Source organism: Rhipicephalus sanguineus, chromosome 5 (genome assembly GCF_013339695.2).
Source record: "Rhipicephalus sanguineus isolate Rsan-2018 chromosome 5, BIME_Rsan_1.4, whole genome shotgun sequence".
Taxonomy (NCBI): domain Eukaryota; kingdom Metazoa; phylum Arthropoda; class Arachnida; order Ixodida; family Ixodidae; genus Rhipicephalus; species Rhipicephalus sanguineus.
The window spans coordinates 19,538,324-19,565,207 of record NC_051180.1 but is presented as its reverse complement, the minus strand read 5'-3'; the positions used below and the strand labels follow the sequence as shown (position 1 = coordinate 19,565,207).

General features: G+C 47.6%; 1 protein-coding gene across 2 annotated transcripts in view; it reads right to left on the bottom strand.

Moving 5' to 3' along the window:
• The window catches only part of LOC119393332 (mucin-5AC), a 69,519-nt gene that overhangs the window by 31,401 nt on the left and 11,234 nt on the right, over positions 1 to 26,884 (bottom strand). For both annotated transcript variants that reach the window (XM_037660300.2, XM_037660301.2), the window contains exons 3-4: positions 24,289 to 24,481; positions 17,548 to 17,909 (exon numbers count right to left, since the gene is read on the bottom strand). In XM_037660300.2, coding sequence (XP_037516228.1) covers positions 17,548 to 17,909; positions 24,289 to 24,481 — 555 coding nt within the window. The remainder of the gene's footprint in view (positions 1 to 17,547; positions 17,910 to 24,288; positions 24,482 to 26,884) is intronic.

Genomic DNA, 26,884 nt, shown 5'->3' with positions numbered 1-26,884 from the left:
ACATCCTGGGGAAAGCTGACATGGCTATGAACTGCTCAGCCAAATATTGCAGTCGTGCGCGCCGCGTAAAGGCTACAAGTGGAACGCGAAGTTGCTATTTTCTCAGGAGCCCTCTTTTCAAACAGAGGCCGGTTCTCATTCTCGGCGGTGGGCGGGGCATCTGCCGGGTGACGTCGCGATCTGCATCGACGCGTCGCAAAAGACACAGCATCCTCATTGGCCGATAGCCGACGTAAATCGAGAGCGACGTACGGATCAGATGCGCTTCTTGCCACGGGGTGCCGCCACTTGCCGGCGCCGCACTCCTCAGTACACGGTAGCCGCACTCGCGAACGCGAATCACAGCGGGAGAGCGATCGCGTTTCATGACGCACGCTGACGTAACTTCTTTCCCCCGTGCCATCCCTCCCTATATAGCTTCCAGTGCGCTTGTCGGCACGAGAAAAGAGAGAAAGCGCTGAGAGTGTGCGCCAAACCCCCGTAACTCTGCTAATTCTTGACAGATTCGAGAAATTTGTGCGGCAATCGATTCGGGAGGCAGTAAACTCCGATACTGAGGTCATTAGATCATTACTTGGAAAAGTGGTTCATGACCCTTTTAATGCTTCATTTTGACCCACTGAATAAATCAATTGATATTGTTGGTCTTGTGAGGGTCAAACTAACAGAGGTCGCGACATCTTCAACATCTTCGAATTGTCATATTTTGTGAACTGGTATAGGATGGTACTTGGCAGTATCACGTTTCCATACCTATCTTACTAAAATACAGTAACTACAATACATGGTATAGCAAACTCACATTCGACGCAAATATACCTCTGTTATAGCAGGCACTCATTGAACAAATGCTTTTGTTACATGATATGTAGATGAGATTTCAAACATATGCTTTAATATGTTCTATAATTAGTTGCAGCCAAGCTTGTTATATTAATGTTTGAGCACTCCCTTTTAAGAATCAGTTTCAGTACCCAGAAAGTGGATGCAACATGACTCGGCATGTGTGAATGTCAATTCTTTAGTTTAAGCTGTCATTCAGTAAGAGCATGTTGCAATTGAATTTTATGAAGATGCTTGCAGAGTGCAAACTAAACGAAATTCAAACTAATAAAAGTGATAAACAAAAGGCTATACTGGGCTTGTGTATCAGTCAATGTTTTATATTTGGTCAAACTTACGATATTCGACATTCGCTTTACAAATTGGCTCAAATTTTAGTATTTGAAATTCTTAGAATACTAAATACGGATGAATATACAGTCGCCGACTGATTTTCCGGACCTGGCGGGGACCGCAAAATAGTCCCAAAAATCCGACAGTGAAGTTTATCTGGGTTAAAGCAGCCTTAAAAAATCTCCAATAATGTCCCACTTCATGCTACGCTTGGGAACAAGCAGATTTGGTTGTATTTGGGCTACAGTAACGTAGTCAGCGCATTGGCAATTGCTGCCGCTGACCGTTGCGAGCGGCACAGTTGGTGACTCCATGGCACCAAGCAAACAAAATTTGATGCTGGTCACAAGAAGATGCACGCAACATCTCGTCTGGTTGGTGGGGATTAACAACGCGGTCTGGGGTTCTTTAACTTGCATTGACATCGCACAGTACACGAGCCTCCAGCATTTTGCCTCTATCAAAACGCAACCGCTGCGGCCACGACCGAACCTGTGCATTTCAGGTCAGTAGCCAAGCACCATAACCACTGAGCAACTGCAACGGCAGAGAACATTTCACGCGCACGACGGCTCAAAAACACTTGCCACACCACAAACACGAACATGTGCCGAATGAAAACCGGAGCGTGGAAACTATCGGCGTTTGATTGCAAAAAGAAAAGCTGCATCCCCGAGAGCATTTTGCCAGCCAAGGAAGATCAGATGATGGCCTCTGAAACTGGAATATTGTGTGCACTCCCAATCTCGGAGGCAACACAACTGGCGGCTTTCAAAATCAAGTGGCGTTGCTCAAAAAGAGCGATTTAGCCCTAAAAATATAACTTTAGGGCATAATTGCATAAATTTGTCCGAAAAATTGGAAAAATGCATTAGTGCTGTGGGAACCTTGACAATGCTTATAAAGTCCGAGATATCCGTCAAGTCCAAAAAATTCGTTGGCAACTGTACATACACAGTGGACTCTCAGTAAAGGCAATCTCAAATGGAATTGCTACTTAACCCTTTGAGAGTTTATGTCATACATGTACGGCATCACCTAATAGGCACCAAAGGGTTTATGCTGTATATGTACATTTAAAACGCGCACCTTTTTCAATCATTTCTCTTGCTAGGCATGTGCTCCCACACTTTGGGGAATATGTGGAAATTTTTTCTAGCGCTGATGCCTCTGTTTCTTTTTTATGCTCTACTGCAGCGGTGCGCCAGCTAGTTTCGGTTTTGCCCTTCGGCTGGTTTCCGCTTATTGCGCGCGCAAAACTCATGGCTTTCTGGCTTAGAATGTTTCAAAACGTGACGGATTTGTTACTATCTTGTTTATTGCTCCCTGGTAAGCGATTACGCCTGTTCCCGTGCAGGCACTGACTGACACAAACAATGCCGCTGTGGTTGCGTTTCCTGTTTCAAGGACTCGCAAATATCGCTTCTGTTTCGTTGGCGGTAAGACGAATGACTATTATAGGTTTCGGACTTGTTTTTGCTTTCCGGACGTGCTCACAACTGCACAATTTTCTTCAGTGCGCTCACCTGTGCAGTTTGCTTGCGCTATGGAAGTGTGTGCCGGTTTCTCAGCTGCAAAAGTGAGTCTAACGGCGATTTCTCTGAATTACCGCTCGACTGGCAAATAATAATCTGATTCAGTAAATGTCATCCCGTCATATGAGGCGTTACGAGTTAAGATTCAGATGTTGATGAGTGAGCGACATCTCAAAAGCGTGCGCGGTGAGACGATGCTGACTCTATAAAAACAAGCTTATCTTCCTCTGTGTTTCCACTTGACGCCACTTCGTGCACTTGTGAACACAGACGTTTATTGCAATGCATAATTTTTTAACAGTCGTACAGGTTTTTAAAAGATAATTTATCTTGCTGTTATTCATGAGAAAACTATGTGCGTGTAACAACACAAAAGATTTTTTGTCACTTCCCGGTCACCCAAAAGAATTTTAGACCAATTTTTTTTCTTAAATAGATTCGTCTGAATAATTTAATTCAGCAATAAAAAAGATACACATTTCTCAGACGCATTTCGCGAAAAAATATCGACCCTCAATGGGTTAAATGAAACAACTGCATCTAATATATTTGGTTTCATACTTGTATTCTGCACCCTTGTTCATCTTTCAGCAAACGGAACTCGTGTTAAACTGAACATATTTTCCTGGTCCCTTCAATTACTGTTTAACGAGGGTCTACTGCATTTCCACATGTAATTCCCTTAAAAAGATAGTTCAATTGCAGTGTGACCCCATGCCGCGGCGGACTCAATTTGTGTGCAAATTAGCGAGTTCTGTGGAGCTTGGCCAGACTATGACATTTGGTTTGAATTAAAAAAAAATTTGAATCAAATGAGCTTTTACATCAGTTATCTATCATCCAGGTGCACAGCTTGAATGGTTGTGGTATTTACATAAAGCCATGACACATGACGAAGTTCTCAATTGATTTTGATGAAATTTGCTGAGTTTATATTTGAGTACAGACTTCAAATATGCAATTATTTTTCTACTACAGTATGAAGTTTTTAAAATATCATGCATTTTATGTGCTCTTTGAGGCAAAGATTTTCCTAAACTGAGAGAGTTACAAAGTAAACCAAACCAACATATCACAATACAGTAGCCTTTTTATTTCAAGCTCCAAGGGACTCCAGGATCTCTCCTGTATTATCAGAAGCTCACACAAATATGACTTGGGACAATGTGCCAACTTGTGTGGTAACGAAATTTCACATATACATAACTGCAAACATAGGGACCTTGAAATTTGGGAGATTCGCAAAGAGTGGGAGTGGGGGGAGAACGTGACAAACCTGGCATGCTATTGGTTTCTCAAGGCTGCAGCAACGTCACAGACAGCTCTGAATATCTGTCAGTAAAGTTTTTAGACGTCGGCAATCATAGTGGTACTCAATATAAAGCATGTGCACATGTGTGCAACTAAGGATCAAAATCTGCTGAGACTCGTGACAGATGGTAGCCCCTTCCCAATCTTAGTATGCTTTTTTCCTTGACACCGATGTATGCAGGCGAAAGTGACTTCGATTCTGTTTTTACTAAGAAGCCAATTGTGGTACATATATGCACACATGTATCATGGAAAGCGAATATGTATCTCCATCTGCTCTGTCACTATGCCAGTCGCTGTGTGTTTCAGACCCTGTCATAGTTTTCAAATGCTTCTTTGCATTGCCAACGCGTCCTACTGTACAGTCGAGTGCGAGAGCTGAAATCAGCGCTTTGGCAAAAAGAAACAAAATGCTTTGTAGTGGGTACAGTAGACGCTCTTTACCGAGGCATTGCATTTATTTATTCATTAGGGGCATCGCAACACGCCAGGAGATGCAATTTGTACTTGGTGCTTAGTACATACTACTGTTTAGTGTGCATACTGTGTTCCTCAGGGGTTTCATGATAGTACACTAGAGGAAAATCTGGTGCTAGTGTCTATGGGAGCTGCAACGCATGGCGCTTCAGCCAGCTTGGGAATGGTGGGTAGCACATAGATTTGCCTAAGCTTCATTCTTTCAGCTCTGTATGGCCTGCAGCCCCTTTAACAAAAGATGATTTTCAGCAAAACTTCAGCAGTCCCACCTCACCACTTTGACCCTTTTAAGCTGACCAATTCAAATCAGCTCATGAGGATCCCAAAGAGCCATTCTTTTAACCAAAGAAAAAGCATGTACAACAATAAACAAAGCATACAACAATAAACAAAGCTAAAAGTGCGGTCGAAGCCACAAGCACAAATACTAGGCAAATCCATGCACTACCCATCATTCCTATGGTGGCTGAACAATAGCACTACCACAGTTCCCTCTAGTAAATATTGTAAGAAACCCTAACGCGTAAGCCTGTGCAAACATTCGAGCAGTTCAAATATTCGCTTTGAAATGAACTTAAATTATTCTAAATTTCGAAGTATTTTGAAATGAACAAATAAACATAAAACCTTTGTCCGCAAAGTTCCGAGAGTGAGTCCATTAAAAAGTGTTTAACATTGAAATCATTTGTGCAGCACCCCTTCGAAATGGTCTCCTTTGCAATCTATACACAGCTTCCAACGCTTCTTGAAGTCTTGGAAACAGTTGGAAAACGTTTTTTTGGCAGCGCTGTCAGCTCCTTTGTCGTGGCGTCTTGAATGGCCTTCGCGCTCCCCATCCAGCGACCTTTTAGGACTCTCTTCACATGAGGAAACAGAGAAATCGCATGGGGAGAGGTCAGGCGAGTATGGCGGGTGGGGAAGTACAGTAATGCTGTGCTTGGTGAGAAATCCTGTCATGCTGAAAGTAGCGTGCGACCTTGCGTTATCGTGCAGAAGGCTCCGCTGACCAGATGCCCATAAGTCGGGGCCACGGTGTCGCAGTGCATCACGCATGTGCTGGAGCACACTGATATAAAACTCCTAATTCACCGTCTGCCCTTATGGGATGAGCTCGTGGTGTATGAAACATTCGGCATTGAAAAAAACTATCAGCACCGTCCTTGTTTTGGTCTTCTGTTGCCGCACCTTTCTCGACGGCGGAGCACTTGTGGACCGCCATTCGGCGCTCTGCCTCTTTGTCTGAGGATCGTATTGAAAACGCCATGTTTTGTTTTCAGCAATGATGCTGTCGATGAATGCAGCATCCTTCTCTGCCTCGGAGAGCAAATTAGCGCTCACTGATGCCCGTGTGTCCTTCAGGTCCTGTATGAGGGAGTGCGGCATAAGTCTGGCATTCAGCTTTGTTTCCCCAAGTTCTCACGCAAAATTTGGTGGCATGCTGTCTTATTAATGTCGAGAGCATCCGATAGCATGAGGACTGTAATGGTGCGGTCTTGCTGTACGATCTCCCTGATCGGAGCCACATTGTTTTTATTCCACAGGGTTTCAGGGCCCCTGCCTTGTGTAGTCTTCCGCCAACGTTCTCTCCAAAACGAACCACTTGAAAACTCGCACTTGCAATAATGTCTCATTGCTGTAAGCGTCACGAAGGAGCTCATACATCCGTATGGCTGTCTTGCCAAGCTTCACACAGAATTTGTTTACATGCTGTTCGAGGTGGATATCCATCTCTCCGCATTCACTCACAGCAGAATGCGCAGATGACTAGTGACACCGTATTTTTCTCCATGTAGTGCCATCTAGCGGCTGCCACAGCAATTAACAGAAATAGCTCAGGTGAGCCTAAAAAGATGGCGCTCCACATGTGCATCGAGATTTGTTTTGGGGAATCGTTTCTAGAGAAGAAAATAAATCATTCTCGAAACTTTACGGACAAAGGTTGTATATAAACTGCATGTAACCCCTTGTAAAGGTGGTTTCACTGCAGTGCAGGAGTGCTATGCCGTGAAAACGCCTATCCAGTGGAAATCCGCATTGCAGCGAAGCCCAACTTCAAGGTTAAATGAACATATTACCCTCACATCGATTCCATCTTTAAGTTTAAAAGCTTGTTATACCAGCTTATATGCTCTAACAACGCCTCCTTTAGAAAGATGCCTGCGGAGTCGCTGGCTAGCCCATGGTAGCCGTCCTGCCTTGAGTTGTGGTCGCTTGTCGAGAGATGGCGCCACGTTCTCGCCTATTCTTTTCAATGGGGCTGGTGTGGTGTGACGTCGAGGGGGGTAATGTGCGCATGCGCAAATGTGTGTTGCAAGCGGCCACCGCAAGGATTGCCAGCTACTGCCCCCATTAAAAATGGTGAAGGAGGGAAAGAATAGGGCAGGAGGTTTTTGGCTCACGCGGCAGGCATCTTTCTAGAGGAGGCGTTGGCTCTAATTATAATAAAGTTTAAAACGTAACGTATCTTATAGGTTATCACTTGCATTCTACCGAAAGTCAGATCCTGCTACTATTCAAAGTTGCTTCCACTTCCCAGTTAACTAAAGAGAATGACATTTGCACATGCCTTGTTTCAATTTTAATAAGGCACTGACTATGGTGACGGGGCCCGTCAGTGCAGTATAATCGTAAGAGTGAGGGGGCTCGTCATCGTAGTGTAAATCCTAACAGTGAAGGGGCTTGTCATAATAGCAATGCAACTATAGTGACGGGCCCGTCAGCGTAGTGATATTGTAAAAGTGAGGGGGCCCGTTACGGTAAACTTGTAGTCGTTTTAGACCATACCGTTACAACTCTATGTTTTGAAGGTAAACATTAGACAGAAGTCTGTCTGGTTGGGTAAGTAAACTGAGATAACTGATATTTATTCTCCAACCAAAGTTACGAAGACACGTAAAAACCCGACGTTTCGGAACCAGCTCGGTTCCTTCCTCAGGGGGGACTGCGGCGGCTTGGCAGCGACCTCTTTAAGGCACTCTCGCAGCGGTTAACGACCCCACGCATTACCGAAGAGCGTAGCCCATGCGCATACACCGGGGGGAGAGTTCCGAGTGAACGGTTGATATTTTGAGTGGTCCTCTGTATATGCCACGACTCCAGTAGTAACCTCCTCCTCCACTTGGTTTCACTTTCGAGGATGGCGGTTCCGTTGAAGTCTATTCTGTGGTCAAACGTCTCTGCGTGCTCGGCGACGGCGCTGCGTTCTTTGTTGAGTTTACGGACGTCGTTGACGTGTTGCCTAATCCGTTCGGGGAAGTTTTTGGTCTCGCCGATGTATGACGAGGGGCAGTCGGCACACGGTATTTTGTAAACGACGCCGGGCGCCCTGTCCTTTGTTGGCCGGTCTTTCGGGCGGGGAAAGAAGCGGCCCAGCGTGCATGAAGGCACGTGCGCGATGTGCACGCCTTCTTTTCTAAAAATCCGAGCCAACGCCTCGCTGGCTCCCTGGACGTATGGGACCGACACGCGTTTTGGAGAGCTGTTCGTCAATGCTGGCTGGGAGTCGCGTAACCTCTTTTTCTCTGCGCGGCGGGCGACGGATCGAATGAAATTTCTGGGATAACCGTTTTTTCTGAGGTCCGCAATTACGCGGGCCTCTTCTTTCCGGCGTTCCGTGTCAGTGGAACATATCTTTTTGGCTCTCTGAAGTAATGTGGACACAACGGAGGCCTTGTGGGTGGAGGGATGGGACGAATCGTATTGAAGGTATCGGCCGGAGTGCGTCGGCTTCCTGTAAACGGAGAACTCCAAGTTACTGCCCCTTCTTGCCACCTGGACGTCGAGAAAGGGGAGGGTGCGGTCGCGTTCACACTCGACCGTGAACTGTATGGCTGGGTGAACGGAATTTAGGTGCAGTCTGAAGTTTTCAATTTCAGATGTCTTCACGACACAAAAGCAATCGTCCACGTAGCGAAGAAAGAGCTTGGGTCGCGGCGAGAAGGAGCCAAGTGCTTCCCTTTCTATATGTTCCATGGTCAGGTTTGCCATTGTGACGGAGATGGAGGCCCCCATTGCGGTTCCACTGTTTTGCCTGAAGATGTTCCTTTGTAGGAAAAATACGTGCTGGACAGGCAGAATTCTAGTAGGCGGCAGAGTTCGTCAATAGTGAGTGGGGTCCTTTGACTCAAGCCATCGTCACCCTCAAGAGCAGCACGGGCACAGGATACAGATAAGGGTACCGGCACATTGGTGAACAAAGATACGACGTCGAACGAGACCAGGCTCTCGTCTTCGTCGATGCTCACCTCTGATGCTAGCTGCACGAAGTGGCTGGAGTCGCGGACATGAGTTGGGGTATTCCGGGTGAGAGGGGCGATGATTCGGTGCAGGAAGCTTGAAAGGGCTCGGCATGGAGAGGAAGTGAAGTCGACGATTGGTCGGAGGGGGGCGCCAGGCTTGTGAATTTTGGGTAGTCCGTAGAAACCCGGTGCGGAGCCGTTGCGGCAGATTAGACTTAGGTAGAGTGCTTTTAATTGTGGGTGGTGCTTGAAAATTTCGGAGAGTAGCTTGTTTAGCTGAGTCTGAGTTTGCTTCGTCGGATCCTTTTTTAGCTGCGTATATGCGTCACCCTCTAAAAGGGCCGAAATCTTCCGGTCATAGTCCCGGCTGTCCAACACCACCGTTGACTTGCCCTTGTCAGCGGGGAGCAAATAGCAAAGACTATTCAAAAAATATTCGAAATTTCGAATATTCACATGCCCCTAGTAAATAGTAATAGTGAGGGGGCCCGTCATAATAGCGATGCAACTGTAGTGACGGGCCCAGTCACTGTAAAGCAGTTACTACGATGAAGGGGCCCGTCGGCGTAGTGATAACGTAAGAGTGAGGGGACCCGTCAGTGCAGTAAAAACGAGGGGGCCCATCACTGTAGTCTATGGTAAAAACTTTCTTTTCTCTGTGGGTAAAAATGAGGGGGCTCGTTTCTGTCAATTTGTAGTCGTTTTAGACACATCCGTCGTATGGCTTTGGTGGCGTAGTGGGTCAGCGCGCTTTTACAGAAGTGGTAGTGCCGCAGGTCGTCAGATAAGTCCCTGTTTTGCTAACCTTTAAGTTTTGTGCCGCTGCATAGATGGGACATATGGCCTGTGCGGTGGGGGGAGCTAAGAGCTGGGCTCCGCTTCGGCTGCCACTCTGCGAGCCCGTTCAGTCAGATGGACTCAGCTGATCATCCAGGTTATCGCTGGACAGTGGCTCCTCCCATCGCTCCACTGTGGAATGTTGCCCGACGCGATTACTTTTTTAAAAATAAGTAACATTACTTAAGCAATATTGAAATAAGAATAAAACAAAGGAAAATTTACTTGGTCAGCGTGATTCGAGCCGAGGTCGCACACCAACAACGCATCATGCATTGCCCACTGCGCCTCGACATCCAAACCGCTGCAGACAGCAACTCTATGTTTTAGATGCTACCATGCTGCGGCTTTGGTGGCGTAGTGAGTCAGCGCGACCTTCAAGAAGCGGTAGTGCTGCAGGTCATCAGATCAATCCCTTTTTTTTTTTCAATCTTTTTTTCAGAGTAATGCGTCAACATTGACGTTACTGCTCTGAAGGAGCCGTAATTCTTTTTTTTTTTAAAGAAAATCATGTTGCTGTCTGCAGCGGTTTGGATGTCGAGGCGCAGTGGGCAATGCATGATGCGTTGTTGGTGTGCGACCTCGGCTCGAATCACGCTGACCAAGTAAATTTTCCTTTGTTTTATTCTTATTTCAATATTGCTTAAGTAATGTTACTTATTTTTAAAAAAGTAATCGCGTCGGGCAACATTCCACAGTGGAGCGATGGGAGGAGCCACTGTCCAGCGATAACCTGGATGATCAGCTGAGTCCATCTGACTGAACGGGCTCGCAGAGTGGCAGCCGAAGCGGAGCCCAGCTCTTAGCTCCCCCCACCGCACAGGCCATATGTCCCATCTATGCAGCGGCACAAAACTTAAAGGTTAGCAAAACAGGGACTTATCTGACGACCTGCGGCACTACCACTTCTGTAAAAGCGCGCTGACCCACTACGCCACCAAAGCCATACGACGGATGTGTCTAAAACGACTACAAATTGACAGAAACGAGCCCCCTCATTTTTACCCACAGAGAAAAGAAAGTTTTTACCATAGACTACAGTGATGGGCCCCCTCGTTTTTACTGCACTGACGGGTCCCCTCACTCTTACGTTATCACTACGCCGACGGGCCCCTTCATCGTAGTAACTGCTTTACAGTGACTGGGCCCGTCACTACAGTTGCATCGCTATTATGACGGGCCCCCTCACTATTACTATTTACTAGGGGCATGTGAATATTCGAAATTTCGAATATTTTTCGAATAGTCTTTGCTATTTGATTCAATTCGCACTGGAATTTTACTATTCGAATTATTCGAACTTCCCAAAAATAAATACAGTCAACGTCCGATTGAAAGTGACCCCTTCAGATTTTCAATATGCTTTACCTCATTACACTGTCGCATTGCGGCAAAGCTGCCTTTCAAGCTCCGTTACAGTCGAACTTTGCCAAGAGAGACACACTGACAAAGAACATTACGGAGAAGCAGCTCACGGGTTCTGGACCGGATGCCTAGAGAGAGTCAACGTCCGATTGGAAGTGGTCCCTAGAGTTTCAATATGCTTCACCTCATCACACCCCGGTATTGCGGCAAAGCTGCCTTTCAAGCTCTGCTACGGTCGCAAATGTATTAACTCAAGAAAACGCTGGTTCCATCATGGAGATGAAAGATGTGGCAGAGGTGGGGGCTCAATTAATGCTGTTTTGGACCTGAAATTTGGGCAGGAAGTCCGACAAATCGGAAGCCGAAGCTTTTTAGCATCCAATATTTCAGATGTTCTAATATATCGATGTCCACGAGGCAGATTTGGAACTCCGGACTTGAAGGGAGCACACCCTTGTCCGCCATATCAGTTGGGCTTCCACAGAAGTTGAAAGAGGAGGAGAGGCTGAGGAAATGGCATCTTTGCCTATCTCGTGTAAAGTGTTGTCGGCAACACTTTGGTTGCACCAAATCATGAACATAAATACAACTCGGCCCCTACATTGCCTCATTCTTGATAAGACAACTATGAAACACCACCCCACCTATGCTTCATCAATCTAGCAAAAAGAAACACTTTTATGTTGCTATCTCATAAGAATATGCTTAGGAATCCTCTCTAACTTATTTTTCTGCAATTTCGCTTCGAAGTATTCGAAAAATATTCTAGAATTACTCTAGAAATATTCGAAAAATATTCGATTCGATTCGCACTCACACTTCAATATTCGAATTCGCTTCGCACCCAAAATTTTGCTATTCGCACAGCTCTACTATTTACACTACGATGACGGGCCCCGTCACCGTGGTCAGTGCCTTTTAAAAACATTCTGCAGGTCAGTTGGGTCATGACAAATGTGCTCATTTTCCTTTATAAAATGTGATATATACTATTCGAAATTATTTGACCAAATCACTACAGTAGAACCCCGATTATACAACTTTGAGGGGTCCACGCAAAACCGTCGTATAATAAAAAAAAACTAAGAATATAGGCAGTGGCAATCAGCCTTGCCCAGAAAAAGGGAACAGACCGCCTGAATAAGCCCATGACACGGCCCTGTGCTTCTCCAAGGAAGGTAGATTAAATTATTTTTGAAAATGGCAGTTAACGGCAGCATTACTTAGTTGAGAGAGGTGGAAGCGAAACGTTATTCTCAACTTCAAAAAATGGAATCCAACGCGCATCTTTCTCCCGATAAATCGAGTTCGAAAGTTGCATGTGCGTGAAAACGAAACCAAAACCGCTTCGGCAACAGCCTCCCGTCAGGAGTCATCGCCATCACATAATGGCGACGAAGCACAAGTTTGCGTAGAATGCTTTCGTGCGCGAATGATCTGTGTGCATCGTATTTGTGCCCTTGTGAAGTGCAACTGGTGATGTCCCGCTGTTATTATGAATGTTCACGTCAATCGAAAGTTATCTTGCACGGTAAAAATAGCTGTGTCGCGTCCTTTTGCGAGCTCAAGGCCTGTGACTGCAAGTGCCGCAAACAAGGGCAGGAGACCAGCTGTATGCCGACCAGGAAAAGTTTCCACAGACCGAAAACGTGAAAATATATGGATCTCAATGACTGGCCAGCTGAAGCTGCTCAGTGTGGAGAGAGCTTGTCTAGGTAACGACCCTGGATATGCACGCAACCAAGGCGTATCGAGAAGCTATCTTAAAGGACCCCTGACACCGAAATTGAAACCTCGAGATGTTTGTGTTGTTTGACTTTCCTGTATACGGGGGCACATCTGACCAATTATTAGTGACGAACGTTGCCTTAAAGATATCTTAATTTGGTTTTAAAGTAAGCGAGAGTGCTGTTACGACTGGAGTAGGGCCCCTCGGGTGCGCGGCGTAGGATCCGAGGTCGTTGCATCCCACCGCTGCCACCACTGTTACGAATGGGGTAGCGTCCCTCGGGTGCGCAGCGTAGGGTACGAGGTCCTGGCATCCCACCGCTGCCACCATTGTTACGAATGAGGTTGCGTGGCCCATCACTACCGCCACCTTTATGTTCCGATGTCGTCCCTCAGGCTCGCTGCTGGGAATACGCGTCGTTGCATCCCTCCTCTGGAACCGCTGTTGGGACTCGGGTTGCGTGGCCGGTGCGAACACGGGTGTGTATCGTGCTCGGAGTAGTCAGTAAGGGCAAGGTGAAGAAGGAAAAGTTTTATGTACAGACTATTTACATATTTTGGCTCTCAGGCAACATGACTGCCAGCCCGACCACGTCGGCTGGTTCGACTCCGTTCGAGTCGTTCTCCTTCTCCCTGATCGACGGACCGGCACGGCCTTAAATCCTCTAGCCGTCCATTGTCCTGTTGACCGTCCGCCGGTCGCAGGTGTTGACGTTCTTCTAGTATTTTGACCGTCCGCCGGCCGCAGGTGTTGACGTTCTTCTAGTATTTTGACCGTCCGCCGGCCGCAGGTGTTGACGTTCTTCTAGTATTTTGACCGTCCGCCGGCCGCAGGTGTTGACGTTCTTCTAGTATGTTGAGCAGCCTTTCCATAGCTGGGTAGCTTGGAAGAACGACTGTCGTCAGCTGACGGGGCCGGCTGGACGAAGACGCCGTTTTCCCGGGATTGCAGACAAAGCATGCAGGGGTTGATCCCTGCTTCAACGTTCGGTCAGGTGCTCTGGCACAACAGTGCTCACTTGAGTTGGCTGCACCTTGCGACATCCTGGTATGACGTAGATAGAGGCCCCGTGTGACGTTCCACGAGTAAAGCAAGTATTGTGGACGTCACAGAAGGTTTGCGGGGCGCACGTGCACAATACGACGACTGGCACCCGGCGAGGCCTATTGTTCCTCACCCCTCTAGCTCTGTTGTCGGGCTGCTCTCGAGGTAGTTTTCGTGCGCTTAAAGGGACACTAAAGGCAAATAACAATTTATGTCAGAGTGAAAGCCCAATGTATGACAACTTCCAAAATGGCAATATTATCAACAGCAGTGCCCTACTTACCGAGAAATTAAGCTAAATGTATCACATGATGAGTGCCACGAGTGGGACATTTTCGAAGTGATCCCGATGACATAGGGAAGTCGGCCTACAATAAATCACTAGTAATCAAACTAGCAGCAGTAAAAAAAGAACATTCCGAGCATCAAAAGACGTAATAAAATGCTGTTTGTTCGTTTCCGCTTGATTCATGGAAAACAAAACCTCCGTGGCGTTGCCATGGGGAACGGCGCGCGTGGTTAAAAGGTTCCGTTTTCGCCGAACTGTGCCTCGCCCGTCTCAGTGGTAGTTTCGGGATCGCGTACTGCCGTGCGTGTTTTGCGCGCTCGTGAAAGTCGCTCTGACAGAAAGTTCGACAAAATGCCGCATGCGTGTGATATTGCCGGATGCCCGAATGGTGCACAACGCCAGTGCTGCAGCAAAGAAACCGGTGTGTCTTTTCACTGGGTGCCGCGGAATGAACCCTTACGCTCGAAGTGGCTTAGTGTCATGCCATTGCGCCAGTGTGCTAAACAGTCAAAACCTCTGCGTGTGTGCTCGCTGCACTTTCGTACTGAGGATTACGAGACCAACCGCAACTTGGTGACGGCTTTGAATGTGCCCATCCGAGCAAGTCTTTGCCGCAGCGCCGTTGTTGCTACTGTGGGTCCCGCTACTTCCGCTCGGCTGTTACTAGTGTCGGCGGCCGCGCAGTAAAAGCGGGCAACGTTGGGCACGGCAGCAGTGACGTAGGAGAGTCGTATTTTCAGGCGGGAGATTTGAAGCGCGCTAACGCAATGTGGACCACTAAAAACGTGATTTTATTTCAAAATAAGCACTTCCTTGGCACAAAAGCAGCACTACGAGGTTTCTGGACCGCTATTTCAACAATCAACGTCGACTTAATATTTGCCTTTAGTGTCCCTTTAACAGGTTTAACCTATACCGAGGCACCCACATACTTTCAATCTCTACCGCGCGCGGGGCCCCGATTTGAAAACCGTGCTGTCAACGTCACCACAGCTTGAGTGCACGTGGTCTTTGACACTCCCCCGCATGGGGCGCCCGTTTCTTGTGGTTTTTAGGCGGGCGTTTTGAAGTGATGCTAAAATGGTCACAATTAACTACGCTAGAATTAGTTGTACGATACGCTAGAGCATTTACGATTTAATTTAGAGATTACCAGACACAAAGCTACAAATTACAGCAAAAAAGTCACCAACAAAAATTTCGCTGTCAGGGGTCCTTTAAAAGCCAGGAAAACTGGATTAGAGAAGCGCATGAACTGCCAGGAGAATAAATTAACTGTCTCACTCTCTACTTTTCTAATGACCAACCTAGGGGAACGAGAGTTCTTATTGTGCACTCGCAAATACTTGGTCGGTGTTCAGATACGAGCAAAAAAGGTGATTTTTTCTCCCGGATGGAATCAAAGTCGTCGTAAGATGCGGGGTCGGCGTAAAATTGCGTCGTATAACCAAGGTTTTTAATACATTATTTCTATGGGGATTTTGCCGGGACCAAACCGATTCGTGGTGAAATGCGGGTAATTGCAAATCCGGGGGACGCATAATCGAGGTTCCACTGTATTGGCTTCGAACCTAAAATTTGCTATTCGCACAAGCGAATAGTAAATACAGTAGAACCTCGTTGATACGTTTCTGAAAAAACCGCGAAAAATACACGTACGATCCGGGAAAACGTATCATCTGAATTCGGTAAAAATTGAGACCGACAAGCCCATATTGAAGTGCATGGGCAAAAAACATTTATTTCTCAAAAAAGCATAGAGAGACTCTTTTATTTTCTAACTTCTGGCATCTTGCTGGCACCCAGAGGTCAGCCACCTAGTTCCGGTCCTGACGGGAAACAACGTCGTGGTCACTTGTGTTGAAATCCCGAAACAACCCGGATATTGCGAAATTGAATGCTGGGACAACCAGCATAAACGCAAAAAAATGCTACCACCATGGCAGCAAACAAAACTTTGCGACACGTAAGTGTCGGTTCTTTTTGCACTGCCACTTGGAATTATGTGTCTAGGTTTGCCGAAGAGCTGAGGCAATATTCTTGAGCGTACACAATTGGGATATGATCCCGCAAAACTCGCTCCATCTGTGAAGAAAACTACCGCGCCGCCAACTGCTGAACTCTGCGCACTGCATGTAACAATAGCAGTACAACACGATATGCACAATCTTGCAAAAGTGATAAGCGTCTCCGAAAGCGACAGCTGCCCGCGGCTATTGTGTACTACGTCGCACACACGCGCTGATCAGCTTACGTTCCGTCTTAACTTGAGACATGCGGCGGTATGTTTGCCATCACTAGTAATCACACCATCTCGCACGACGGAACGGGCTTTAAAAGATAACGCTAGGCGTGTTGGCAACCGAAGGTGAAGTCCCCAAGTGCCCACATTGCGATCTGTCGAGTCCTCACAAAGATGGCGGTGAGCATGTATCATCTCTTTTTGGCGCCTGATAGCCAGAAACCTTCCGGATATCTTACAGAACAAATTTTTCCTGGCAGGTTCTGGCTACACGTGGGTAGGCAGAATTGTCCAGCCAGAGAAAAACGAATGGTGACTGGAAGTGTGCCGCACAATGGGCGGAGCAACCCGAAAACGAATGCGCTCTGGGAAAAAAGTGTGGAGGAAATTGTCTTATCTGCCATATACGATGCACACAATGGCGGCTTTGCTATGGTTACGTGGCGCGGTGTGTTGTGTAGCGGCAGCGGCACATGCGTTTCCGTAGGTCCCGTACCGAGCCGTGGCGAACTGGAGGAACGACGGCCTCCATTCATTCCGTGTGAAGATTTCAACGGCCAGCATGGCCGCCCGCCTTCGGGTCGGTGTGTGGCAGACAGAGAGCTGAGGCAACAATGCCTGAGGGGGCGATCGAGCAATTCGAAGACACGGAAGGGACGATCGAGTAATTCGGAGAAGCCGCGGAGGGGACGATCAAGCAAAACAGAGAAGGCGCATAGGGGGGAAATTAGGCACTGCGGAGAAGCCACCGTCGCTGAACGGCGGCAGTCTGCCACTTAGCGCTTCACAATTACACAAGTGGGCCCTTTTTGTACAGCTGAATGAGATTTTCTGGCTGCAGAATGTATCACACAACCGCAGTTACCGGCGCTGCCGAACGTTGCTGCTGAATAATCGTATTTTCCGGGAACATATTAACTAGAACGTATTACACGTAGCTCTATTGGGTTAGTGTTTGTTCTCACGAATGCAAGTGCAGGAGCTGGGAAATCGTACTACCGTATTTATTGAAATCTAAGCCGATGCTTTTTTTTAGAAAAAAACGATGTGTGAAAGTGGAGGGTCGGCTTAGATTCGAGTACAATGATTAAGTTCTCTTTTTTTTCTGGCCTTGCGAATTTCGGGGGTCGGCTTAGAATCAGGGCCGGCCTAGATTTGAGTAAATACGGTAAGCGGGAGCAAAGTAAAGCCTACTATGGCGTTTCCACAGGTACAAATTGACGAGGTTTCACTGTATTGTGTTGGTTGAAGGCTCCCTGCACCCCCCACCCCCATTATAAACACTGTAAAGTAGACAAACGCACCTTTTCTCGCAGGCCTGGCCAGCGGAGATGCCACCGTGGCTGCTGTCGTTGGCAAGGGGGGCCTGGAGCTGGGCAAACTTGGGCAGGCAGCGCTGCTACTTGTGGTGGTGCTGGTGGTGGTGGCTGTGGTTGTGGTGGTGAGGGCAGCAACCGCGGATGCAGCTCCGCCATGGGGAGGCACCCTGCACCTGCTGCTGCTGCTACTGCTGGCAGTGGGTGACCAGGGCTGGGAGACGGCTGCCGCATCAAAGCTAAATGTCTTCTCAAGGCTGAGAGGGCAGTCCAGGCCACATTTGCAGACACCATCGGTCTGCAGGTACCTGGCCACCTCGTCCAGGCTCCGCAGCTGGTGGTTGCTTGGGCTGTCCGAGTCAACAAATCAGCGTTGATGACGCGGAAGCACTGATATTTCTCACGCTTAAAGAAAGAAAGCTATGGCGAGTATATCCATTATGAAAAAAAGAAACAGCCTGCTAACTCTTCAAGAGCTGAGGCATCACATAGAACTACACCGATCTCGAATACTGCATTTAATAAGTGCAGAAAACGACTATATCAGATACAGCCATGCTGACCAGTGTGAAATAGCAGAAGCCTTTTTTATAAGATTCAGTAAAAAATGTTTAAGTCATCCTTCAATCACTCTACTACATGAAGAGTAAAATTAATCTATTAGGCAAGACACGATTCATGTTGTTTTGGAACACATGTGCAGAGTTCTGGTGACTCACTGTCATCTATTATATGTTCTTTCTTCTTGAAAATAAATCTAGTAGCGAGTTCAGCACTGTTTCCTTTTCTTCTACTGTCAATATTCCAACTCTGCCACGCTGTTAGTTATTCGATGATGAACGTCTACCAACTAGCCCAACTCGCTTATGCTTGATAAGTGAATCTAGAACATCCAACACACTGTCTTCATACACTGTACTTATCTGCACAATGATCGCAGACTTTTCTTTAAATAGTGACGTAGACACCGGGGTGCAATCATTTCATGGGATAACGGAGCTGGGGATTTGTTGCAACTGCGTCTGAACTGCCAGAAACATTCAAAACTGGTACGTATGAAAAAGGTTTTACTGCACCATAAGATTTCCTGCTGATGAAAATTTCCTGTTTAGATTGGCTGCTGATGTCCCAGCTGGTGTGCCTAGGGGCATAAGGAGCCCAAATGGAGCACATCCAGCACAACTTCCCTACTGGTATAACAGACCATCTGGTGGTGTAACAGATGGCTAAAGAATGGTGGCGTATTCCATTTTGCTCGCTTCGTGGCGTATTTTGCCTCCCAACAGCAATCTTTCGACGTGAAAGGATGCCAGAAAAAATGTGAATTCTTTATAGGCCGCTGTTTACCAATCTTTCAATGGTCATAAAAGAACGAGGTGCATGTATGCAGCGATTTCGTTAAATAAAAAAAAAAAACTGCAGTGCGAAGTTACTTCACTAAATTGCAAAAGTAAATAGATGGTTTACGATAGAGCTAAGATTGGGAAACGAAAAAAATTTAGGAGCTCTTGCCCTACCAGTAAAATAGGGGCAAACGAAGCTTGGCATGTGCATGCCTGATGTACTACCCTTCTTTCTCACTACACAGTGATGTGATTGACTGAAGCTGTTTTGGAGCAGGTTTTTGGAGCAGCAAAAAGTGCGTTTTGGAGCAAGTAAAAGGGCTTTTGCAGCAGCCAAAAACGCATTTGGGAGCAGGAAAAACAGCTTTTGGATCAGCTAAAAGCTCACTGCCAAGGGGAAAAATGAACCGTGTCAAGCAAAACAGTCAAATAAGGAGGAACTGTTTTGAAATAAAAAGTTCTGTCCAATAATGGCTGTTTGCATAACACCATTGGATCACCTAACAGCCCCGTAAGCGTAAACATTGGACAAGGGTGTCAATGCAGGCTGCCATTGGCGTTGCAGTCTTATAACGGCTTAGAGTGGCCAAACTAACAATGCAGGTAGGGTTTCCCAACTACAGTAGAATCTCGGTGATACGAATCTGAAGGGGGAACGACAATATTCGTTCATCAAAAGACTAGCAATATCATCAAAAGACTAGCAAGACCTGTTTTCAAACCCCAATATACGCACGAAACAATAATTTCTATCAAAAGAAGAACTCGCGTATGCCTTTCTGGGACACACGTGAACGGACAAATAAGGGACGCCGCAGCTGGCTGCCGCGAAAGCCGCATCAAAGCTTCGCATGAGGCCAAATGAAAACTAAGTGAAGTCCGCTCCACCATAGTGACAAGCGAAGACCGACACGAAAGCCGAAAGGCTTCGTGCCAGGAGCGTAGGCAGAAGTTTCTGTCTTGGGGGGGGGGGGGGGTCGGCACCTCCTTGATTTGAAGTGGGGGCCGGGCAGGCAGGCAGATGTGGTCAAGTGTCATTTTGGGCTCTGTATGCCATAGCAAAAATAATAATAATTTCGGCAAGGGGGGGGTGTGTGCGCCCCTCCTGGCTACACCACTGATGATGAAAACATTCCTTTATTAAAATTTAAACAAAACGGGGAGGGTCCCCATTCCGGGACTCCTATGGCAACCTCTGCGATAGCCCGGGCCCGCTGGACGAGCGCCCGACAGACCTCGGGGGCGCCGTCGCGAAGGATGCCTTCCCACTGCTCTGGGGTACGGGTGGACCGAAGGATTGGTGGGAGGGGAGGGAAGTAGGCAGCGGTGCACTCTACGGTGACGTGAAATGTTGTGGGGATGGCGCCACATCCTGGACAGGCGTTGGTATAGCGAGTCGGATATAATTTGTGCAGGAAGTGCAGATTTGGAAATGTTCGGGTCTGCAGTCAGCGAAGTGCGACAGCCTCCTCTCGTGTGAAGGGCGCTGGTGGTGGTTGGTATCGCTGTCGTTGGCGTATGTAATGCTGTGTGACCTCGTGATAAGTGAGAAGTGGGGAACCTAGCTCTGTGTTGGCCGCCTCACTGCGCGGGGCTGCTCGGAGGGTGAGTTCTCGAGCGGCCGCATGAGCACGTTCATTACCCGACAGTGAGGCATGACCAGGAGTCCAGAGCAGGTGTATTGTGTGGCTGATGTCTGATGCAACTTTGGATGTACGTAAAAGAATAGAATATGAGGTTTCGGGAATGCCGCGACCTGTTAGGAAAGCCCGACATGCCGCTTGCGAATCGGTGATTATGTAGTACGTTTCCGCGGGGAGGCTCAAGGTGTGTTGGATGGCCAGGGTAACCGCCAGAATCTCGCCCGAGTCGGTGGCTGAACATGGTGAGGAGATCGAGGCAGCACTTACAATCTCATGAGTGCCGCTAACCACCACTGCCGTGTGTACGTTTGCCATGCAAGCCGTATCCGTGTAATAGACCCTATCCTCCTCAACCTCGCTGAGAGTGCGGTTTAGGTATCTCACTCGTGCCCGCCGACGACCGGTGTTGCGATCAGGGTGCATGTTGCGTGGTAGTGGATACACCACTGCTTCGTGCCTTTTTCTACGACTACAGTAAAACCTCGCTATAACGAAGTTGAAGAGGGAGTCGTAATTACTTCGTTATAACCATTAGTTCGTTATAGCCAATATTCATTTCTACCAACAATTAGCACGGAAGAGAGGATGTACTCGCCACCAAATCCCACAGCAGCCCGCTACGCAAACGAAAAACGGCCGCCGCACGAAGAAAAAACTAGCAAAAGAAAAAAAAAAAGAACAGCAAAGAACTACTTTATTCCCGCCAAACTCGGCACACCAGCTGGCGGCTCACTTAGCAGAAAAAAAGTCCTTAATAGACTTCTGCCGTGTCTGGCATGGCTTTTTCGGCCGCTGCCGCTATGTCAAGTCCGTCCTCGCCGTCATCGTGAGCGCCGAAGAAGCGGCGCAGCAGGTCTGCCGCATCCAGCGCTTGCGCGGACGTCGGAACATCGGGTTCGCCAACTCCGGGCTGTCGTCGACACATTCGTCACTGTCGCCATTCACCACCCCTGTCACCGCGCGCACAATTTCAGCCTCTGTCAGCTCTTCGGTTGTCACCGCGTCAGCATCGCCACAGACGTACATGTACGTGCAGAAGGTGTCGCAGTAGGGCACAACTCCGGCGTCAAGGAGAGCGTCCCACGACACCAGGTCTTGGTCACCCGCGGCACCCTCATTGGCGGCAACACCAATATCTCCGCTGTCACCGCCACTGTTAACGCCAAATGAGGCATGCCGGAAGCAGTTGGCAATCGTGCTTTCTGTTACAGACATCCAAGCAGCCTGTAGCATCTCGATCGCCATGTAGAGGTCGATTGTAGTCTCGCGCTTCATGCTCATATAGAGTCGAATTCGGTCGATTACACGCTTGCGGTACCATGATCAACGCTACGCCGAAATCTTGGGCAACTTTTTTTCTTCTTGACGCTGGACTAACGGCTATCAACATAGCTGCCTTCTGCTCGATTGTAATCGTTTTGCGCTTTCGTTTGCCATTGCCGTCGTCCATCTCCTGTCTAGCGGCGGGAACCGAGAGAGACGCTGTTCTGATGCACACGCAGCGAACGACAAGCAACAACAAGGCCCGCAGTCGCCGCGTTGCGTTGGCTGCGTCGCCAGCGTCGCCACGTCGCCGTCCACGCGCGCAACAGTGGCGGTATTTTGTAAGCATTCCTAAAACGGACGGAGGCGGTCCGTCCGTTTGAGTCGTACGTGACTAGTCAATGTGAGCACGCGATTCGTCGCGGCGCTCGTCACAGCTCACATTGACCAATCGCGTGCGACTCAAACGGACGGACCTCCTCCGTCCGTTTTAGGAATGCTTACAAAATACCGCCACAGGAGAGCGGGCGGGTCCACGAGTTCTGCGGGAGAGGGGAGGCCGGGTGACGTGCGCGGGTGGGTCCACGAGTTTCAGTGGAAAGGGGAGGCAGGCAGACGCGCACACTCGCGCGTGTTGGCAGGCGGCTCCTCGGGAGCGCGAGGCGAGAGTTTTGAATTACCGCATCCATGATGGGACGTAAACCGTCGCGCGCTATAAGACATTGACTTGCCGGCTACCAAAATGATCAGTAAATGATCGGTGGGGGAAAAAAAGGTTCGTTATATCCATTGTGAGGAAATTTTAGCTTCGTTAAAACGAGGTTTTAAATACATGGGCGTCTATGGGAATTTCAAGGGGAATTACGATTGCTTCGTTATATCCATTAGTTTGTTATATCCCGCTTCGTTATAACGAGCTTCTACTGTATATAGGCTTTAATCTACCGCTGCATTAGCCGCGTACCTTCAGAGCTCGTAGTCGCTATCGATGATCGCGTTGATAGCGACTGTGGTTTCGTGCACGGCGGTTGCGGCAAACGGTAGTTCCGTTTTCAATCTGCCTGCGCTGGCTGCGCACGTGCCTTCAAAACTACGTTCTGCGTCGCCTGTATTGCTATCTATTGCGCACACTAACAGCATTCTGCTCTCGGCCGTCGCTCAACGGATTCGGTACCAAAGTTCATATCACCCGCCGCGACGCGGAAAAGTGTTCGGAACATCCAAATTTCAGCCCATTCGACACAGTGGAATTCGGCTGGGAAATTTCACGAATTCGTATCAGCCAGTTACGTTTACATCAACGCCTCCTAAATTGGTTTACTTGGGTTCGCAAAGAGCCTGGATCGGATTGGGTTGCAATTTTTGTCATGTCCAAATACGTCTGATATGCATGTCTTTTGAGTTTTCAGTACACCTGCTGAATTCCGATGCGTCTTCATGGCCTCAATGTGCCTCTTGTGTAGCATGTCGCTTTATCGCTGCAAAACCATGCTGTTATTTCTGCTGTGTAGCTACCCCTAACCGTGGTCAGCTTAACCACGGTTAAGGTTGTCCGTGTGACAGGGGTATAACACTCGTTCGAGTAGCGGAACTTAAAAAAGGGTGTAAAAATAAGACAGGCGTGGACGTCGCTGTACTAACAACTGAAATTTTACTTCTATGTTGCTGCGGCGGTGCGGTCACACCAGCTCGCAGCGAGCCGCTCCTTCCAAGGTGCATTTTTGGGGGGTCACGCCAATTTGCAGCAGTCTGGAGAGGGTTATGTCGGTTATGGTTATGTCCCCAGAAAGCGCCGGGCAGCGTGCCGAGAAAAATGATGCACGAACACATTCCTCTCGCGGCACGAAAATATTGCCGCGCGGCAGCTTTGGAGTGTCGCGTTTTGCCGCCGCCAGCGTGCTGCGCACGTTTTTCCGCTAGTGTGCTTATAGTTTGGCGCAGTTTTGGCGCAAAACAGGGGAGATGTAGCAGGATGTAGCAGCTTTCACGTCTTGTCGCAGTTTGGTGCAATTGGCGCAGCTATCACATCACTGCTCTACAGCACTGCGCAATGCTCCCTCCGAACTGTTTCCTTCCTCCATGCCAGGTATTGGACTGTCACCCACAAGCTTAGCGGCGCAACACTTCGGTTGCTACAGGCAACAATCACGGTCATGCATTCATGTCCAGGACATAATGAAGTGTGGCAACATGAAATGACAAGTCACCTCAAGGATCTCAGTAAAATATCAGACTGCTGTACCAGAAACGGCTGATCACCGACAAGCACACAATTAAGAGAGCATCAATTATTGGAAAATCGCAGAAACAATTAAGCATGCGATTAGCGCACCTTCAAGCGCTGGTTTATTTTTTTGTGTGTGGTCGCACCTACAATACCAACAACACTTGTGAGGCAGTGCAAGCTTAGCTTGAAAAAGTTTGTAACATTGTATAGATGAGAATGTTACGTCAGTACTGTTGTTGGCTGATACCCTTACCTGTAGTAAACAATCTTGCCTTCGACGAGACACCGCCGCCAGCCGGGGGGCACATGTACAGCAGTGGGCATACAACCAGGTTTCCCACTGCCCTGTGTGCCTGCTTCCACTGTGGCAGCACTGCTGCAAAAGCTCGCGCCCGTTTCATCCTTGGAGCACTGCAGCAGCTCAGGTGCCGGTTCATGTGTTGAACCTGCATTAACCCATATATGCTCAAACTCAGAGAAAATGACAAAACAAATATTTTTTTTCACGAAAAGCGTACTTCTACCCTCAAAAGAAAGCACAAGTTCTTTATTTATTGCCAGCTAAACGCAACACTGCTTTTCAAGCTGTCCTATACATAAAGGACACTGGGCATTAGGGGTGCTATGTGCAGGTGTGGTAAGCCTTGGAACATTTCACGTGCACACCGACACTGCACTTCTTCTGCTCCATGACGTCGTTCATACAAAGCACGCGTTTGCCCGAAGAAAGTGGTTGGCACTTGGCAGCATGAAACGCAAGCAATGTCTACACTAACACACGTTGAGAATGAGGCCTGCTTGATGTGCTGTAGGTGGCGCTGGTCATCAGCTAAAGAAATAGCGATGCTAGAGTGCATCAATGAAGCGTCATATATGTAGGACACTGGGCATATATGGGTTAAGTGACAAACATGTTTCAATGGAGCCCACTGTGGAACAGGCACGTAAGACCAGCAAATGTGGTACATATTAGTCTAACCCAACCAGGAAGCACTGCCTTTGTACAAGGCTTAAGAGTGAAAATGCCAGCAGTTTGCTGGCAGAGTCCTGTACGTCTGTTGCCCGACTACAGTAAGCTCTCAATAACTCAAACAGGGAACCCCAGAATATTGTTTAAAATATCAGAAGTTCTCATAAATGTGACTCAGAGCAACATACAAATGTGTATTGTAATGTTTACTGTTTCCTAGGGCCGCAACAATGTCACATAACTCTGAATGATTGCCAGTAGTTTCTAGACGTCAGCTATCACAGTAGTAATCTTTACTATGCAGTGCATACATCTATGTGTAATTAAGGGACAAAATGTGCTGTGTCCCGTGACAGCTGGTAGCCCCTTTGCAATCTTACTACGCATTTCTGCATGACACCAGTGCATTGCAGCAAAAATGATATATGAAACGTTTTGCAGGCGAGAGACCAAGGCCAAACAGCCTTGTGTTTTTTTTTTCTTCATCAGTCAACATGAGATTGTTGGTGCACGAGGTTTGGCTAATTTGGCCGCATTGTAGGCAGGCAATCAGCTTTATTTGCGATTGTCAGCGACACGAAAACGTAAATTTTCAGCTAGAAGCGACAAAGCGTGCACATACTTTTAGTCAGAGACAAGCAAAAAGTATGAGTTAACTGAATTTATGCAATGGAGAAGTTTGAATTAAGGGACTTTAAAAATGATTGAAAATATAGTGAGCCAAGCAAATATTTAAAGGGACACTGAGGTAAAGAAAGCCCTAAAGGGAATGCAAAGAGGCAAAGCCGCTGGTGAGGATCAGATAACATCAGACCTGCTGAAAGACGGTGGAGAGATTATGTTAGAGAAACTGGCCACCCTGTATACGAAGTGTCTCTCGACAGGGAGGATACCAGAATCTTGGAGGAATGCCAACATCATCTTGATCCATAAGAAAGGGGACGTCAAGGACCTGAAAAATTACAGGCCCATCAGCTTACTGTCCGTTGTCTACAAGCTATTCACAAAAGTAATTGCTAACAGAATTAATAGGACATTAGAGTTTAATCAACCAAGGGACCAGGCAGGATTTCGTACAGGCTTCTCAACAATAGACCATATTCATACTATCAATCAGGTGATAGAGAAATGCGCGGAATACAACCAACCCCTATACATAGCCTTCATAGATTACGAGAAGGCATTTGATTCGGTGGAGACATCAGCAGTCATGCAAGCACTGCGGAATCAGGGCATCGACGAAGCCTATATAAACATAATGGAAGACATCTACAGCGCATCCACAGCCACTATAGTCCTTCATAAAGAAAGCGACAGAATCCCAATAAAGAAGGGCGTACGACAGGGAGACACGATCTCTCCAATGCTATTCACCGCGTGTTTACAGGAGGTTTTCAGGGCCCTAGATTGGGAAGAATTAGGGATAAGAGTTAATGGAGAGTATCTCAGTAACCTGCGATTCGCTGATGACATTGCATTGATGAGTAACGCGGGAGACGAATTACAGCTCATGATTACTGAACTGGATACGGAAAGTAGAAGAGTAGGTCTGAAAATTAATATGCATAAAACTAAAGTAATGTGGAACAATCTTGGCAGAGAACAGCGCTTTGCGATAGGTGGCGAGACGCTGGAAGTTGTAAAGGAGTACGTCTACTTAGGACAGGTAGTAACCGCGGAGCCGAACCATGAGAGTGAAATAACTAGGAGAATAAGGATGGGATGGGGCTCATTCGGCAAGCACTATCAAATCATGAATGGTAGTCTACCACTATCTCTCAAGAGGAAGGTATATAACAGCTGCATCTTACCGGTACTTACCTACGGAGCAGAAACCTGGAGACTTACAAAGAAGGTTCAACTTAAATTGAGGACGACG